At 55.6% G+C, this 14,868-nt stretch overlaps 2 protein-coding genes across 4 annotated transcripts; one reads left to right on the top strand and one right to left on the bottom strand.

Moving 5' to 3' along the window:
* Nucleotides 1-1,052: 1,052 nt before the first annotated feature.
* PSMD13 (proteasome 26S subunit, non-ATPase 13) lies at nt 1,053-8,312 on the bottom strand. The gene is made up of 13 exons (XM_058842856.1): nt 8,098-8,312; nt 7,734-7,812; nt 7,091-7,125; nt 6,818-6,873; nt 6,412-6,455; nt 6,136-6,222; nt 5,448-5,619; nt 4,867-4,946; nt 4,658-4,783; nt 4,102-4,164; nt 3,290-3,370; nt 2,508-2,624; nt 1,053-1,751 (listed from the first exon to the last, which is right to left on the bottom strand). Exons 1-13 carry the CDS (start codon nt 8,190-8,192, stop codon nt 1,656-1,658), a joined length of 1,131 nt encoding a protein of 376 aa, XP_058698839.1. The 5' UTR covers nt 8,193-8,312; the 3' UTR covers nt 1,053-1,655.
* A 29-nt stretch (nt 8,313-8,341) lies between these two features.
* Nucleotides 8,342-13,571, top strand: SIRT3 (sirtuin 3). 3 transcript variants are annotated; one of them, XM_058842887.1, is made up of 8 exons: nt 8,342-8,475; nt 8,641-8,752; nt 9,953-10,144; nt 10,413-10,645; nt 10,762-10,862; nt 11,113-11,274; nt 11,588-11,797; nt 13,061-13,571. In XM_058842887.1, exons 3-8 carry the CDS (start codon nt 10,098-10,100, stop codon nt 13,079-13,081), a joined length of 774 nt encoding a protein of 257 aa, XP_058698870.1. In that variant the 5' UTR covers nt 8,342-8,475; nt 8,641-8,752; nt 9,953-10,097; the 3' UTR covers nt 13,082-13,571. The 3 variants fall into 3 exon arrangements, with proteins under 3 accessions (XP_058698870.1, XP_058698850.1, XP_058698860.1); XM_058842867.1 differs by having other exon boundaries at nt 8,432-8,570; XM_058842877.1 differs by lacking the exon at nt 11,113-11,274 and having other exon boundaries at nt 8,432-8,570.
* Nucleotides 13,572-14,868: the final 1,297 nt, after the last annotated feature.

Genomic DNA, 14,868 nt, shown 5'->3' with positions numbered 1-14,868 from the left:
CTCAGTCACCTCTCCTAGCACAAGCAAGGAAGCCATCCCAAAGTAAATTCCTGGCAGAAAAACAGTCAAAGGCTGTTAAAAGGGTGCCACACCTGCCCACTACTCTCCTTGAAGGAAGGGCCTCTCCACCCACCACATCCCAAATTACCTATGCCAGGGAAGCAGCCAGCACAGGGAAGGTTTGGTTAGTGAGGGGTACTTCCAGGTATCCTGGAAAAACCACTGGTCACAGTTCCGCAGATCTGACCCTCATTCCCAGGAGTAACTCAAGAGCTTCACAGCCAGGAGAGCACTCCCACAGCATGGGAACTGTCGGAATGCTCCTGGGAGAAGCTGTTACTGCTTCCCACAGTGACATTCCGGGTTTTGGATACTGATCTCAAGCCCCACAGGTCAATTACTCCAGTGGAGTTTCCTTTATTCCCTAAAGCGTAGTGACAGCCATGGGAATGAGGGTGGGATCTGACATGGCACTGGGAAGGAGACTGCTCCTTTAAGCCTTCTGTACTCAGCTATGAAATAAAGGGAATATTTTCCTGATCACAACATTTACTTCTTCCACGTGTTCTACTGAAGTCAGCAAAAGTGGCACCAGGAATAAGCCCTGGAAGACAGGATGCAGCAGGAATTGGGAAAAGCAAACCCACTGGCTGGGCAGGGAAGAGGCAGGCACTGGGCACTGAAGAACCCCCCATCCAGGAGGGAATTTCAGCCAGAAGGGCCTGGAGAGCATCAGGAGGGTGAACAGGTAAAGATGCCAGCAATTCCACTTTGTCCTGTTTTCCGAAGTTTGTCTCCCTTGTGTGAGGTATCTCTGCACTCTGGGAGTCTGGCATCAACCACATGCTCCCTTCCTTTCTCTTGCTGGATTTACACCCTCAGTCAAGGCAAGAAAAACAAAAATTCCAGCAGTGCCATTTACTAATGACACCAGAGAACCAAACTGGTGAGGAAAGCTCCTGAATCCCAGCAGTGGCAAGGCCTGACCGTGGAAACACATTTTTAAAGGAATCAGCAGCAGCTCAGCTGCCAGGGATGGAGACAACACAGAATTCCCAAAAAGGGAAGGCAGAGACGTTTATTCCGGCAATGCCACTGCACCTCACCTGAGCACGAAGCGTTGGTGAAAGACAACCACTCCCTCAAGTGTATGGACACACCTACTAACCAGGAATCCCGGGAAAACCCTTGGATGGAGCAAACACTCCCTCTGCTGCAGATGAGGAGGGGCGGGGAGAAGCAGGGCCAGGGGAGGAATAGGATTTGGGGAAGATGGTTTGGGGAATGCTGCCTCAGGCTGCTGCAGGGGCAGGGGGAGAGGGCAGCGGGACAAGGCTGTGTCCCCTAAGGCCAAGACCCCTTGGATCCTGCACTAGGATCCCACCCTCCTGCAGCAGCAGGAGGCAGGAGGGATCAGGAGCAATCCATCCCCCAAGGATGGAGCTCTGGGATCAGGGATCAGAGCCACTTGTGCCAGCAGAGGGAAAGCTTGGCTCGAGCACCAAAGGGTCACACAGCAAAAGGCCACGTCCTCGTCCTCCTGCTCACCACATCCCAGGCTGCTCCCGCTCTGCCCACCCACCCCTCCATGGATTCAGTGCAGTCAGTGGTCTGAGTGCTGCCGGCCTCAGGAGCAGCAGGAATCATTCTCTCCTCTATGTCAGGATGTCGTGGGCTTGGTGCTCCACCAGCATCTCCATGCTCCGCACGTCCGTGCACCAGAACTCCAGGCGATCCTTCATCCCCTTGATCTGCAAGGCAAGGCCACAGGGACAGAGTGCCTCAGCTCCTGGCAATGTCCACAGGTTCCTTCTCATACCTGAGAGCTCAAACCGCTTCTCAAAGCCCCACACACTGAGAAAGCGAGATGCACCACCCCTGGAAGCGTTCCAGGCCAGGTTGGATGGGGCTTGGAGCAACTTGGGATAGTGGAATGTGTCCCTGCCCATGGCAGGGGCATGGCACTGGATGGGCTTTAAGGTCACTCCCAACCCAAACCATCCTGGGATTCTGGGATTAACAGCTTCTACCAGCAAATCAGCAAGGGTTAAACTGAAATGCACCAAAGGAATCATCTGCAGCTGGAATTCCAGGCACTCATTTTTGGGTTTCAAGGTAAAGACACCCTGCAGTCTCCTTAAGTGTTACAAAGATGAACTTGAGAAGTTCAACAACTCCATTACCATCCTGAACTTCTCTCTTCCCAAGAGGAATGTGCCTCCTACATCCCCAAATCTCCCAGAGGTTGTTTCATTCATTTAGGAATGAGGCCTGGATCCTTCTGGAAAACACAGCCATGGCTTCAGTGTTCCATGGTGTTTATGCAGCTTCCACAGGGGACATGCCAGCCCTGTCCTGTCCCACCTCCTGGAAGGTTTCTGTGTGAAACACCCCAGGGGCAAAGCCAAGCCCCCAAGGAGGCTCATTCCCAAGGCATGACTCATCCCAGCTCCAGTGTCACTCCCAGGTCACCTCACCCTGGCCCATCTGGAGCTGGTGGCTCTTACCTGCTGCAGGTCCAGCACCCGCGGCTGCACCCACGTCATGTGCACCCTCTTGTCCACCTCGTCGATGCTGCCCTTCACCAGCCCCACTGAGAGCGCCTTCATCACCAGCAGCTCCACCTGGGAACACAGATAATCCTGGGAAATGACCCAGATCACCCTGTTTCCTCCCTGAGAGAAATAAAACTTAGCATATTCATATGAGATCCCCTGGGAAACCAGGGCTGCAGCTCTCACACCTGTCCCCTTTCAGGTAGCTGCCTTGAGACTCAGTACTTCAACACAGAGTTCTTCTCCCTAAAACTGGATTTTAGGGTTTTCTAGTTTTATTAGTTCTTTTTCCCTAAAACTAGATTTGTTTTCTTTTCTCTGAAATCCAAGGAAGAACAAGGCAACTGGAAAAAGCCAAAAGAGCCCAACTGTTCCCAAGCAGCAGGTGGGAGTTGGTCTCTTCTCCCAAGGACCAAGTGACAGGACGAGAGGAAATGGCCTCAAGCTGCATCAGGGGAGGTTCAGGTTGAACATCAAGAAGAATTTCTTCATGGGAAGGGCTGTCAGGCCATGGAAAGGGCTGCCCAGGGGGATGCTGAAGTCCCCATCCCTGGAAGTGTCCAAGGAATGACTGCATGTGGAACTCAGTGCTCTGGACACAGGTTGGACTTGGTGATCTTGGAGGTATTTTCCAGCCTAAATGATTCTGGGATTCTGTGTGGTTCAGGTCCAGTCAGGCAGTCTCAGAGCTCCAGAACCCGGACATTACCAAGGGTGTCTAACCCCAAACTCACCTCGTTGACGGTGACTTTGGCACTCTTGGCAATCTCCTCGAAGGTCAGCTGGCGGTGGTTGGCTGGGCGGGTGAAAGTCATCTGAATCCAGGGAAGAAACAAAAAACACAACCCCCACAGGGTTTTAGGGATTCCCACAGCTCACAGAGCCTCTCCTAAGCTGCCCTGCCCAGTCCCACACTGCACAGGCAACTGCATTTCTCATGTTTAACTCATCTCATCTCATCTCAAAAGAAGTCAAACAAGAATGATTTACACCAGTATAGTGTGGTGACAACAGAGCCTTTCAGTGACAGGAAGGGACTGTTTCAGGTTATCCACCAGGAAAAGGACCCTCACTCTTTGGGAAACAAAGACGTTTAACTGTGTTCTAAAAGTCTTATGTTGCACTGGAACATACCCCAGACACCATCCCTGAAGGGCTGCTCTCCCTCTCCTCCATATCACAGAACAGACACCTTCCGCTATCCCAGGTTGCTCCAAGCCCTGTCCAACCTGGCCTTGGACACTTCTGGTGATGGAGCAGCCACAGCTGCTCTGGGCAACCTGTGCCAGGGCCTCACCACCCCCACAGGGTAGATATTCTTCCCAATATCCCACCTAACCTGCTGTCAGAGAAGCCATTCCCCTTGTGTCCTGGCACTCCACACGAGAGCCCCCCTAGACCTAGGGACAAGCAGCCCAGTACAAGGTGTTTTCCTTCATGGCACCTGCCTGTGGCTCCATCTACAGGCAAAATCCACACTGAACTTCCTGTATCCAGGAGTTCCTGCAGGTGAGTGACCAGACACACTGAGCACATCCCAGCTCACCTCCATGAGACACAACAGCTGGATCTTCTGCAGCAGGAGTGCTTCGTTTGCAGCCAGGTCGGGCTGTGAGGGGAGAAAAGGCATCAAATCAGGTCAGGATTACATTTTCTCCCCATCCTGGGGCAGAATAACTTTACATACAGGAATAAATCCCTGTGGGGGTTCATTTAGGAGGAAGGAGGTCACCACAGCCCACCCACCAGCCAGGAATGGTTCCAGAAAACAATCCAAGTGCCAGCGAACTCACAAATCCACTGCTATGCCAGTGATTCCTAGAGTAGTCAGTGCAGGTTAACATCAAACATCAGTGTTTTCCCTCACACTTCCCAAAACAGGAGGGAAAACCAGTTTTCCAACTGGAAGCACCCCAGAGGGAAGCCAAAAGAAAACTGATTATGTGCATCAAGATGGAATAACCACTCCTAGGCTCCAAGCAGAATTGCACCAGTGCTCCAGAGCCAGGAATGAGGCAAAGGTGATTAAGAAGAAGACCACAGACTCCAAGTGTCAGGGGGAAATCCCAAGCCTGGGCCTTCAGCAGTCCCAGAGCCCTCACCTGCTGCCCCCAGGCCGACTTGAGGGCCTGGAAGGTCTCCACATTGCCGCTGTTGAAGGCGAAGAGGGTGTCAATGAGCCACTGCCGGTCTGTGCTGCGCAGGGACTCCAGCACGGGGTGCATCAGCTGCAGGGGACAGGCAGGGGGGTGTCAGCAGGTGAAAACCAGCTCCTGGGGCTCCAGGGATGAAGGGGTGTGGCAGCACTCACCAGCTCCCCAAAGTTGTAGACGCCTTCTCCCAGCAGCCCAGCCAGCCCCAGGGTGAAGGCTCTCTCCTGCTGCTCTGATACTGGGAAAAAAAAAAAAAACAGAGCAAAAAGAATTTGGATTAAAAAAAGACCCAAGCCAAAACCACTATGGATAAAAAAATACCCTAATCAAAAACAATTGGGATGAAAAAAAAAAGCCAAAAATAATTTGGATGAAGCACCACTTTGAGATCCACTGAGCCCTCTCTCACCTACATGAAACTATTCCCAGCCCTCATCTTCCCCCATGCCACCCGAAATTCAGGAGCCTGCAGTAACCTCAGCAGAAAAGGGCTGCCTTTTGAATCCAGAGTGAAGATTTTAGGGAATTGGAACAAACTTGTCCTTCTGGCAGGGCATTCCCCCTTTTTCCCCAGTGCAACTCAGGAGCAGGTCCTCAGGGGTCACTCCTCAGTCCAGCCAGACCTTGGATCCACCACGCCACAACCAAAATGACAGGGAGGGAAAACCTCAGCCAGGGCACTTATTTGTGTTGGGGGGACGAAGCTGAGCGTGGAAAGTGGGATTTCCCCTGGAGTTACCTGGCAGGTCCTTGACCTCGATGCAGCCCAGGAAGCGCAGCGCATCCTTGTAGTAGGCGGCGTGGTTCCCCACGGTCTGGTAGTACTTGCTGGAGAGGTCGTAGAAGCGGCTGTGCACTGATGTCACCCCAGGGAGGGTGTTCAGCATCTCCTCCACCTCCTCAATGGTCTCCTGGGAAGGACAAGACCTGGCTCTTACAGCTCCCAGCTCGGAGGATGGCAGCCTTCCCAAGGGATCCCTGGTGACATCCTGGGCAAAGCCACCATCACTCCCACACCCTTCCCTGTGAGGGTGGAGAGGCCCTGGCACAGGCCCTGGAAGTGTCCAAGGCCAGGGTGGAGCAACCTGGTCAAGTGGAAGGTGCCCCTGCCCATGACTGGGTGATCTTCAAGATCCCTTCCAACCCAAACCATTCCAGGATTCCATCATCCAAACCCATCCCTCTGCACTTGCTCTAAGAGAACCAAAGCTGTCCTGCCTGAAAAATATCATTTCGGGTTTAAAAGATGATTTTAAAACCAGCCAAGGATGACAAATCCCATGTGCCTTGTTCAGGTAACACCTCCACAGGCCACTGTGAGCAGCTCCCACATCCTGGTGAGCTCACAAGCCCCTCGGGACCGGGAGCTGGGATAACCAAGGAATGTCACAGCACCCCAAAACTCCCCATCCCAGGCCACCCCTCACCTTGGTGACCTGCAGGTCCCCGATGTTGAGCTTGAGGGCCCCGATGGCTGTTTTGCACAGGATCACGGCCTCATCGCTGCTCTTCACCTGCAGGGACACAGGGACCTGTTCAGACTGTCACCTGCAGCCAGGTGTGCTCCAGGGGCTGGATAAATGTCACCTGTGACCATATTCCATCCCTGTGGAAAGGTGCTGTTCTCCAGCACAGGTGATGCACATGCCAGTGACTCTTGGCCTGCTTGGAGCAAAACACACCAAGAACAACTTCCAACGCACCTTTTCCCGGGTCTTTTCCAGAAAAGTCAGGGCCACATTGGGATCTGGAGCAGAGGGAAAAATAGATTTAAAAGAGCAGCCCTCATGAAGCTAAACCTCGCCTGCCAAGACACCTTTTACAGGATTCCTGAAGGCTGGAATATAGGTTTTCCATGGTGTACACACCCTCAACCTGCAGCAGGTTCTGCCAGGTAAGCCAGCCTTTTCCTCACCAACCACCTCTGAAGGGAAGCTGTGGACTTCCTACTCCAGGGATTAGCAATAACTTAAGCTTTTTAATCTTTTTAAGCCAGCACTTTCCCTTCCCCACACAGCAGAAGCGAAACAACTTCCCATCCAAGACCGCCCCGTCCCTGGCCGCATTCCAGAGGTAACAACAGGCCAGGGAAGAGGGGAGAACACGCACCTGTCATCTGCCGGACCACGTGCAGGATAATCTCCACCAAGGACAGGGGGTTCACCCTGCAGGGAGCAGCTCAGAGTCAGCATGGGTCCTCCAAGCCCCTCCAGGTGACCCCCAAGCCTCCCAGGTGACCCCCAAGCCCCCCCAGGTGACCCCCAAGCCCCCCCAGGTGATCCCCAAGTCCCCCCCAGGTGACCCCCAAGTCCCCCCCAGGTGACCCCCAAGTCCCCCCCAGGTGACCCCCAAGTCCCCCCCAGGCGACTCCCAGTAACTCACCTGTGCTCAAACTCGCTGATGAAGTTCTCGTAGAGCTGCAGGGACAAGGACAGGGACATTCAGGGCAAGGGACACCCCGGTTCAGAGCTTCTCACCATATTTCCTCTCTATTCCAGCTCATTTGAACATCCCTGGAAATGCTGGACAGGGCTCTGAGCCAATTGGGCTAGTGGAAAGGGTCCCTTCCAGGGAGGGTGGAACATGATGATCCTCGAGGTCTCTTCCAACCCACACCATTCCAGGATCCTATGATTTTTCCAGAAAATCGGGCACCCCATACAGAAATTCCAGCACTGTTCAGAACCCAGAACTGCTCATTTTATCTAATTCTAGCCCCGCAGGCTTCTTCCAGTGAAAACCCATCCCGCACTTCCAAACCTCTTACTAAAGCATGGAATGAAAATAAAAAATAAAAAAAAAAATCCCCCTGCAACTCCCCAGAATAAAAATTTTAGATGAGTGAAGAATCACTTTGAAGCTTCGGAACCCGAGACATTTGATTTTAGCAGAATTTTCACACAGTCACCAGTGCAAACACCCCGGGAGCTGGTTAGCAATTCTCCAAGAGAATTAGGAGAGAAAACCCACAGGCCGAGTTTTTCCTGGTACAGAAACCCAGCAAAGCTGGGAAGAGCGCGCTCACCTTGATGAGCCCATCTCCCTGGGCGAAGCAGGGGTCCTGCACGAAGTCCAGCACCTGCAGGGTGAGCTGGTGCCACAGCCTAGGGACACAGAACAGCCCCGTGAGCCCAACAGCGCCGGCCCGAGCCGAGCGCACCGTGCAGCGCCTGACGAGGGCGCGGATCGGGGGCGAACAGGGACAAACAGGGCTGGCAGCCCCTGACAGGGACAAACACCGCCGGAGTCACCTCCCGGCCGACAAACGAGGCGGCTAAAGGGACGCGGGTCCAGCGGGGTCCCGCGAGGGCTCCTCAGCCGGGCGGGCCCGGCCGCGCTCGGCTCCGGGAGCCGGGGCGAGCGATCCCTCGCACCCCGTCCCCGCTCACTTCTTGTTGTAGAGCTCCTCGAGGCGGTGCCACACGGCGGCCTGGCCCGGCCCCGCGCTCTGGCTCTGCTGCAGGAAGCCCGGCACGTCCTTCATGGCGGCGGCGGGGCCCGGACGGAGCCGGGGCCGGGACCGGGACGGGGCCGGACGGGACCGGAGCGAGAAGGCCGCGCCGTCCCCGCCGTGCGCACTCACTTCCGGCCGCGCGGGGCACGCCGGGTACCGTAACGCCCCGCGCCCGCCGCCGCCGCGCACTCGCTTCGCGCCGGTCCCGCGGCGCCCCGCGGTCACCGCGGCAACGCCTCCAACCCCCGGGCCTTCCCCCGCCGCCTCTCCTCGCGCCCGCACCGCCGGAACCGCCGGAGCGGCCCCGGGCGGGGTGAGCGGCGGCGGGTGGCGGGAGCGCGGGCGCGCGCGCTCGCGGCAGTGCGGTAGCGGCGATGGAGCGCGGGGCGCGGGCGCTGCTGGCGGCCGGTGAGCGCCGGGGGCGGGGGGAGCCCCGGGACCCCCGGGCCGCCCCCAGCACCGCTCTGCTCTCTTGCAGCCTGGAGGAGCCTGTGGGAACGCGGGCCCTGCCATGGCGCCGGCGGCAGCGCGGCACGGGCCGCCCGCTGCGGCGGGGACGGGAAGGGGCTGGCCGGCGGCGGAGCCGGGAGGTAGGTGGGGAATGCCCGGCTGGGGGCTGGAGCCATCCCTGCGGGAACGGGAGGACGGGAGTCGGTGTTGGGATGGGATGTGCTCCCGTGATGGGGGATGTCCCGTCCCCGTCTGAGCAGAGGCATCACCTTGTGAGGCAGGGCTGGCCTGGGAGCCTGGAGAGCAGGGCTCTGCCGGGGAAATATCAGTGTTTGCCAAGCCTCCGAGTTCAGCTCTCCCGGTCTGATAGGACAGAGCCGAGTCCTTGTGACAGCAGGGAAAGGCAGTGTGGTGTCATGTCCCTGTGACAGCAGGGTAAGGCAGGGTCACATTCCTGGGAAAGCAGAGCTGTATCCCTCTGACAGCAGGGAAAGGCAGTGCAGGGGCACCTCCCTAGGAAGCCAAGTCACACATCCCAGGGAAGGCAGTGTTACATCTCTTGGAAGGCAGAGACAGCAGGCTAGGGCAGTGCAGTGTCACATCCCTGGGACAGCAGTGTCGTGTCCCTGCGAAGGAACTGGCACATCCCAAGGAAGGCAGAGCTGACCACCCTGAGGCCTGGAGACGCTTCCAGCTCTGTCCAAGCTCCTCGGGCTTGCCAAGCTCTCCTGGCTCTCCCCATGCCTGGTCTGGACTGTGCACAATGCCCTGCTCCAGCAGCACTAATTTTCTGGGAGAAGCTGTTCCCTGCTGATAATGACTGTTCCCGAACTGCTAATGACTGTTCCCAGATGATAATGGCTATTCCCAGCCCAGCTGGGCACAGGGCTCTGATTCCTTTGGACGAGGACACACAGAGCCCAAGGGGGGAACAGGGAAATGACAGTGTCTCTGCTCACCTGGGCAGGGTGACATGTCACCCTGAGAGAAACTTGTTGAACTCGGGACACAGCAGGGTCTCCTGGATCCCAGAGGAATGCAAATCAACACTGAGACTGGTGATTCCCAGTGGGTGCAGCCTTATGTCCGTCCCTGTCCGAAAAAACCCTCTCACAGGAATACCGGTGATTTGGTATCTTAGATTCTCATAAGGCATTGCAGAGGGACACGTCTGCTCGGGGGTTTGGGTCAGACTAACAGCCAAGCCTTCTCCTAGTGAAGCCCGAGCACAATCCTACCCAGAGAACAGCTTTCTGTGGAATTTTGGGGTGATTTTCTCCCCTCTGAGCCAAAGTCCCTGTCGGTTCTCTCAGTGCTGTGCTTCCCTCTGTGCCAAGCAGGATCCAAGGCTCCAGGCCCTTCTGTCTGAGTGCAGCTGCCAGAGGCATTTTGGGCAGGTGGGGAGGTGACAAGGGGAAGCAGAAGCTCACCTTGAAGGACGTGGCTGAGCTGCTCCGGAAGAAGGAATGTCGGCGCGTGGTGGTGATGGCTGGTGCCGGGATCAGCACACCCAGCGGCATCCCGGACTTCAGGTGATGTCTCCACCCTCTGTGTCCTTGGAGGGCTGAGGTCTTGTCCATGGAATTGATTAACATGGGATGGGGCTGCCCAGGGAGGTGGTGGAGTCACCTTCCCTGGAGGTGTCTGGGGAACGACCGGACATGGCACTCGGTGCTCTTGTTGACAGAATGATGATGCATCACAGGTTGATGATCTTGCAGGTCTTTTCCAACCTCATTGATCCTGGGATCCTGTCTCCAGCCCACTGCAGCCCCTCTCAGCTACCCCCTGTCCCCACAGGTCTCCCGGGAGCGGCCTGTACAACAACCTGGAGCAGTACGACATCCCCTACCCTGAGGCCATCTTTGAGCTGAGGTATTTCTTCATCAACCCCAAGCCCTTCTTCACCCTGGCCAAGGAGCTCTATCCCGGCAACTACCGCCCCAATTCCGCCCACTATTTCCTCCGGCTGCTGCACGACAAGGGGCTGCTCCTGCGCCTCTACACCCAGAACATCGACGGGCTGGAGAGAGGTGAGCGCCCTCTTCCCATCTCCAGCAGCAGCACCAGGAGTTGAGGGGAGAAGCAGGATTTGGGAGATGCACACAGGGAGGCTCTGGCTCAGTCCTTCCCACACGCTGTATTCCAGTGGCTGGGATCCCTCCCGACAAGCTGGTGGAAGCCCATGGCACCTTTGCCACTGCCACCTGTATGGTGTGTCAGAGGAACTTCCCCGGAGAGGACTTCAGGGTGAGTGGGTTCAGCCGGGCATCAACACAATTAACACAAGGAAGCATTAATTATTATAGTAATGACAGGTCCAAATCTGTTCTTTTGCCCTCGGGGACAAGAGGTTTATGGAGGGGACCGGGTTTGGGGTTGGGCATTGCTCTGAGGACATGTTGTGGTTCTGAACCCCCTGTGACAGGCAGGTTTGGGGCCTCTCCTTTCACGGGGACAGGGTCCCTGTGACAGGCAGTTTTGGGATCTGTCCCTTCAGGGAGATGTCATGGGGGACAGGATCCCTCGCTGCCCTGTGTGCACTGGAGTCGTCAAGCCTGACATCGTGTTCTTCGGGGAGCAGCTCCCGCAGCGCTTCCTCCTGCACCTCACAGACTTCCCCATGGCAGACCTGCTCTTCATCATCGGGACATCCCTGGAGGTCTGGGAAAAATGCACATGGAAAACAGGGCCTGAAGGGTCTCCAGAGGGGAGAGAGGGCTTAGAGCAGGCGAGAAAATGGATTAGGGATGTGAAATTTGAGGTGGAGAGTATGAAATAGGGTGGAGGTGCTCTGAGGGACCCTCTGGAAACCAGGTGGGCACCTGGAGAGCTGAGGACAGGCCACCAGGCAACTGGTGACACTGTGACCTCTTCAGAGCTGGGTCAGCTGAGCGGTTCCAAGCCGAGAGTGCCGGGAGCTGGTGCCCCTGGATGCGGTGACTGTCCCTATGCCCCTTCGGTCCCCCCCTCAGGTGGAGCCCTTTGCCAGCCTGGCTGGAGCCGTGCGGAGCTCCGTGCCCCGGGTCCTCATCAACCGGGAGCTCGTGGGCCCCTTCTCGTGGCAGCAGCGCCACAACGACGTGGCCCAGCTCGGGGACGTGGTCGGCGGCGTCGAGAAGCTGGTGGAGCTGCTGGGCTGGAATGATGAGATGCAAGCGCTGATCCAGAAGGAGAAAGAGAAGGTGGGAAGAGGCTCAGACCCCCAGCTCTCCCCTCAGCCCCTGCGTTCCCTGTGTTGGAGTTAATGCAGAGGAGTGGGTTTGTCCTTGCTGGGGTCACATTGCACAGAAAAGTGTAAAAAAAAAACCAACCCAAACCTGAGTGCTGCTTCACAACCAATGTGCCAGGGCACAGCACTGTGGGCTGAATGTGTCTGTGGCAGACATGGAAGACATGGATCTGCCAGTCCCAGATGAACTAGGAACATGGGAAAGGACAGGATTTGGGCTGAAAGCAGTGACCCTCTCAGGGACTGAAGAGCTTCCAGTTACATCACCTGGTGTGTGATTTGTTCTCAGACAAGCTCTGGAGCTGGAGTTGGAGGTGCAGATTCCAGGAGGTGGGAGTAACCAGACAGGAAATCCCCTTGGCCAGTTGTGCTGAGCCATGAGGCAGCAGAACCTCAGCACAAAACTGGGATGTTCCATAGGCAGCGCTTCCCTCGGCTGTGAGGGGCTGGAACCCTCGCTCCCTACAGTCCCTTCATGGCTGTGCTTCCACTTCCAGAGGTTCTTCTGGAGCAGTATGTAGGGAAGGGAGGCTCCAGTTGTGCTGAGAACCAACCAGTGCTGCTGTGGCCAGACAGGGAGTGGGGTTCCTGCTCCTGCTCCACTTGGCAGTGATGAATCCTTAAACAGACATTTTTTTCCCCACCATTCTCAAATCTGTAACCTTCTGGGATCTTCAAGAGTGAGAAATTGCAGGGGAACAAGCTCATAATTACTTGGAGCTCAGTGCTGATGTTAATTACTACATTCCTTTAGACCACTGGGAGGTTTTTTCCACATTTGACATAAAACACAGCAGTATTTTTTAGGCATACATTGTCCAAATGTGCTTCATAAAATCTGGCTTCAAGATTGCAATTGTAACATCCACGGTGTTCTTCCCTCAGATTATGCGGCAGGAACAAGTAGGAATTCTTAGCCTTTTTTCAGTACCAACATTTTGGGGACCAGCCAGCCCTTGGCTTGATGCTTGTGCTGCTCTGAATCCCTGAGGGATAATGCTGATGCAACTGTGATAGAGGAAAACCAGTTGCTTGGAGTAACCTGGACTAGTGGGAAGTGTCCCTGTCCTTGGCCAGGGGTGGGACTGGAAGAGCTTTAAGGTTGCTTCCAAGACAAACCATCCTTGGATTCCAGGATTCTGTCAAACCTGTGGGCATGGTGCTGGGGCTGGAATGTTTGATGCTCCCTGGCAAACTCTGTGGTCTCTGTTTCCAGCTGGATGCCAAGGATAAGTAGGAAGGTGCTCCTGTCACCCCTCAGCGCGTCACTTGAGGACATCCAGCCGTGAGTGTCACCAGCAAACATCTGAAGGCCTGGGGGCTCATGCCAGTAAATCTGATGAACTCTGTGTCTGTAGTTGGCTGTTTGGATCTCCCTCCTTCTGAGCCATCCATCCCAGAGCCCCTCAGAGGCACTGGTTCCATGGAGCAGGAGCTGGAATACCATGAAGGTCAGGCCAGGACAGACTGGAGAGTATTTTCCAGCTCCCACTGGGCTGAGCATCCAGTTCCTGTCACAGCTCCTCCCCAGCCACTGTTCCCTTGGCTGTGATCCTCAGCTGCTGCAGGCTGTGTTTAGTCTTCCATGAAATCTCTGCTAATCAGGGGACAAGCCAGGAGTAGGGGGGGGTGCCCTCCATTCCCATTCCAGCTCAAGCTGCCGGGGAATTTCTGAATCGCTGGAGGGTTAATTATTTAATAATAAAGAGAGATAATTCGTTTCTGGATATCACCTGAGGGGTTTTTTTTGTAAAATCGCACCTTCTTCCCCACCACTGCTTCTTTCACCTGCTTTTTAATACCTTTTTTCTCCCTTTTCCCCCTCTCACACAAGTGCCTTTCCAGGCTGTAGATGCCATCCTGGGGGGTGGCAGTGTCACAGGGCTGCCGCCACATCCTGCTCTGTCCCACACCTGCCACAACACAATGCAGAGCCTGGTGGCACATCCACACTGGAAATGGTGGGGACTTCATTTTGAACCATCCCCTGCTGCCCCCCAAAACAGAGTACCATGATTCTATGAACATCTCCTCCCAAAATGCTCAGTGCCAAGCTCAGCCCCTGCTCCAGGGCATTCCAGGCCAGGCCTGGCAGCTGTTCTTAGGGATTTAAGCACTCTGAAAAATTGAAAGAGTATCAGAACCAATTGCATTAAAAACACCAGACCCTCCCCCTTTTCCTTTTGTACGGAAAGCTTGGGAAAGCTTCAACAGCTGGGAAGGGATCAGGGGTCTGTGTCTGCACACACAGAAGGGCAGTGGGAGTTGGTTTTGCTAGTTTAAAAAAAAAGAGAAAGATGCAATTGGCCTAAAAGCTCACACTGTGATAGAGCAGGGCTGTCCCAGCACAGCGTCCTGGAATGGCACTTGGGGGTCAATCAGGCACTAAGCAGAGAGGCAGAATCATCTAGGTTGGAAAAGACCTCCAAAATCATTACAGTCCAACCTGTGACTGTTCCCCACCTTGTCACCAGCCCAGAGCACTGAGTGCCACATCCAGGCCTTCCCTGGACACCTCTGGAGATGGGGACTCCACCACCTCCCTAGGTAGCCCTTTCCAATGCCTCACATCCCTTTCCATGAGGAAATTCCTCCCGATGTTCAACCTGAACCACCCCTGCAGAGCTTGAGGCTGTTTCTGCTTGTCCCTTGTTCCCTGGGAGCTGCACCCTCCTGTCAGGGAGTTGTGGAGAGCCAGAAGGTCCTTCCTGAGCCTCCTTTACTCCAGGCTGAGCCCCCTCAGCTCCTTGTGCTCCAGACCCTTCCCAGCTCCGTTCCCTTCCTTGGTCATACTTCAGGCCCTCAATATCCTCCTTGCCACGAGGGGCCCAGAGCTGGACTCAAGGGGCCTCAGCAATGGAAACTGGAAAACCAAACAAAGCACCCCTCCAGCTCTTCACCTCCTAGACCACGTTCAGGAACACCCCCAGCTCCTAAGGACACATGAGCAGGAACACCTGGGATCCTCTGCCACAGGGACAGGCGCTGGGATTTGCTTGCTCGGAGGAATCACGGCCACACTCC

The sequence above is a fragment of the Poecile atricapillus genome, chromosome 1 (genome assembly GCF_030490865.1).
Source record: "Poecile atricapillus isolate bPoeAtr1 chromosome 1, bPoeAtr1.hap1, whole genome shotgun sequence".
Classification (NCBI taxonomy): Eukaryota; Metazoa; Chordata; class Aves; order Passeriformes; family Paridae; genus Poecile; species Poecile atricapillus.
Note: the sequence above shows the minus strand (reverse complement) of the source record. Positions and strands in the feature narration are given on the sequence as shown.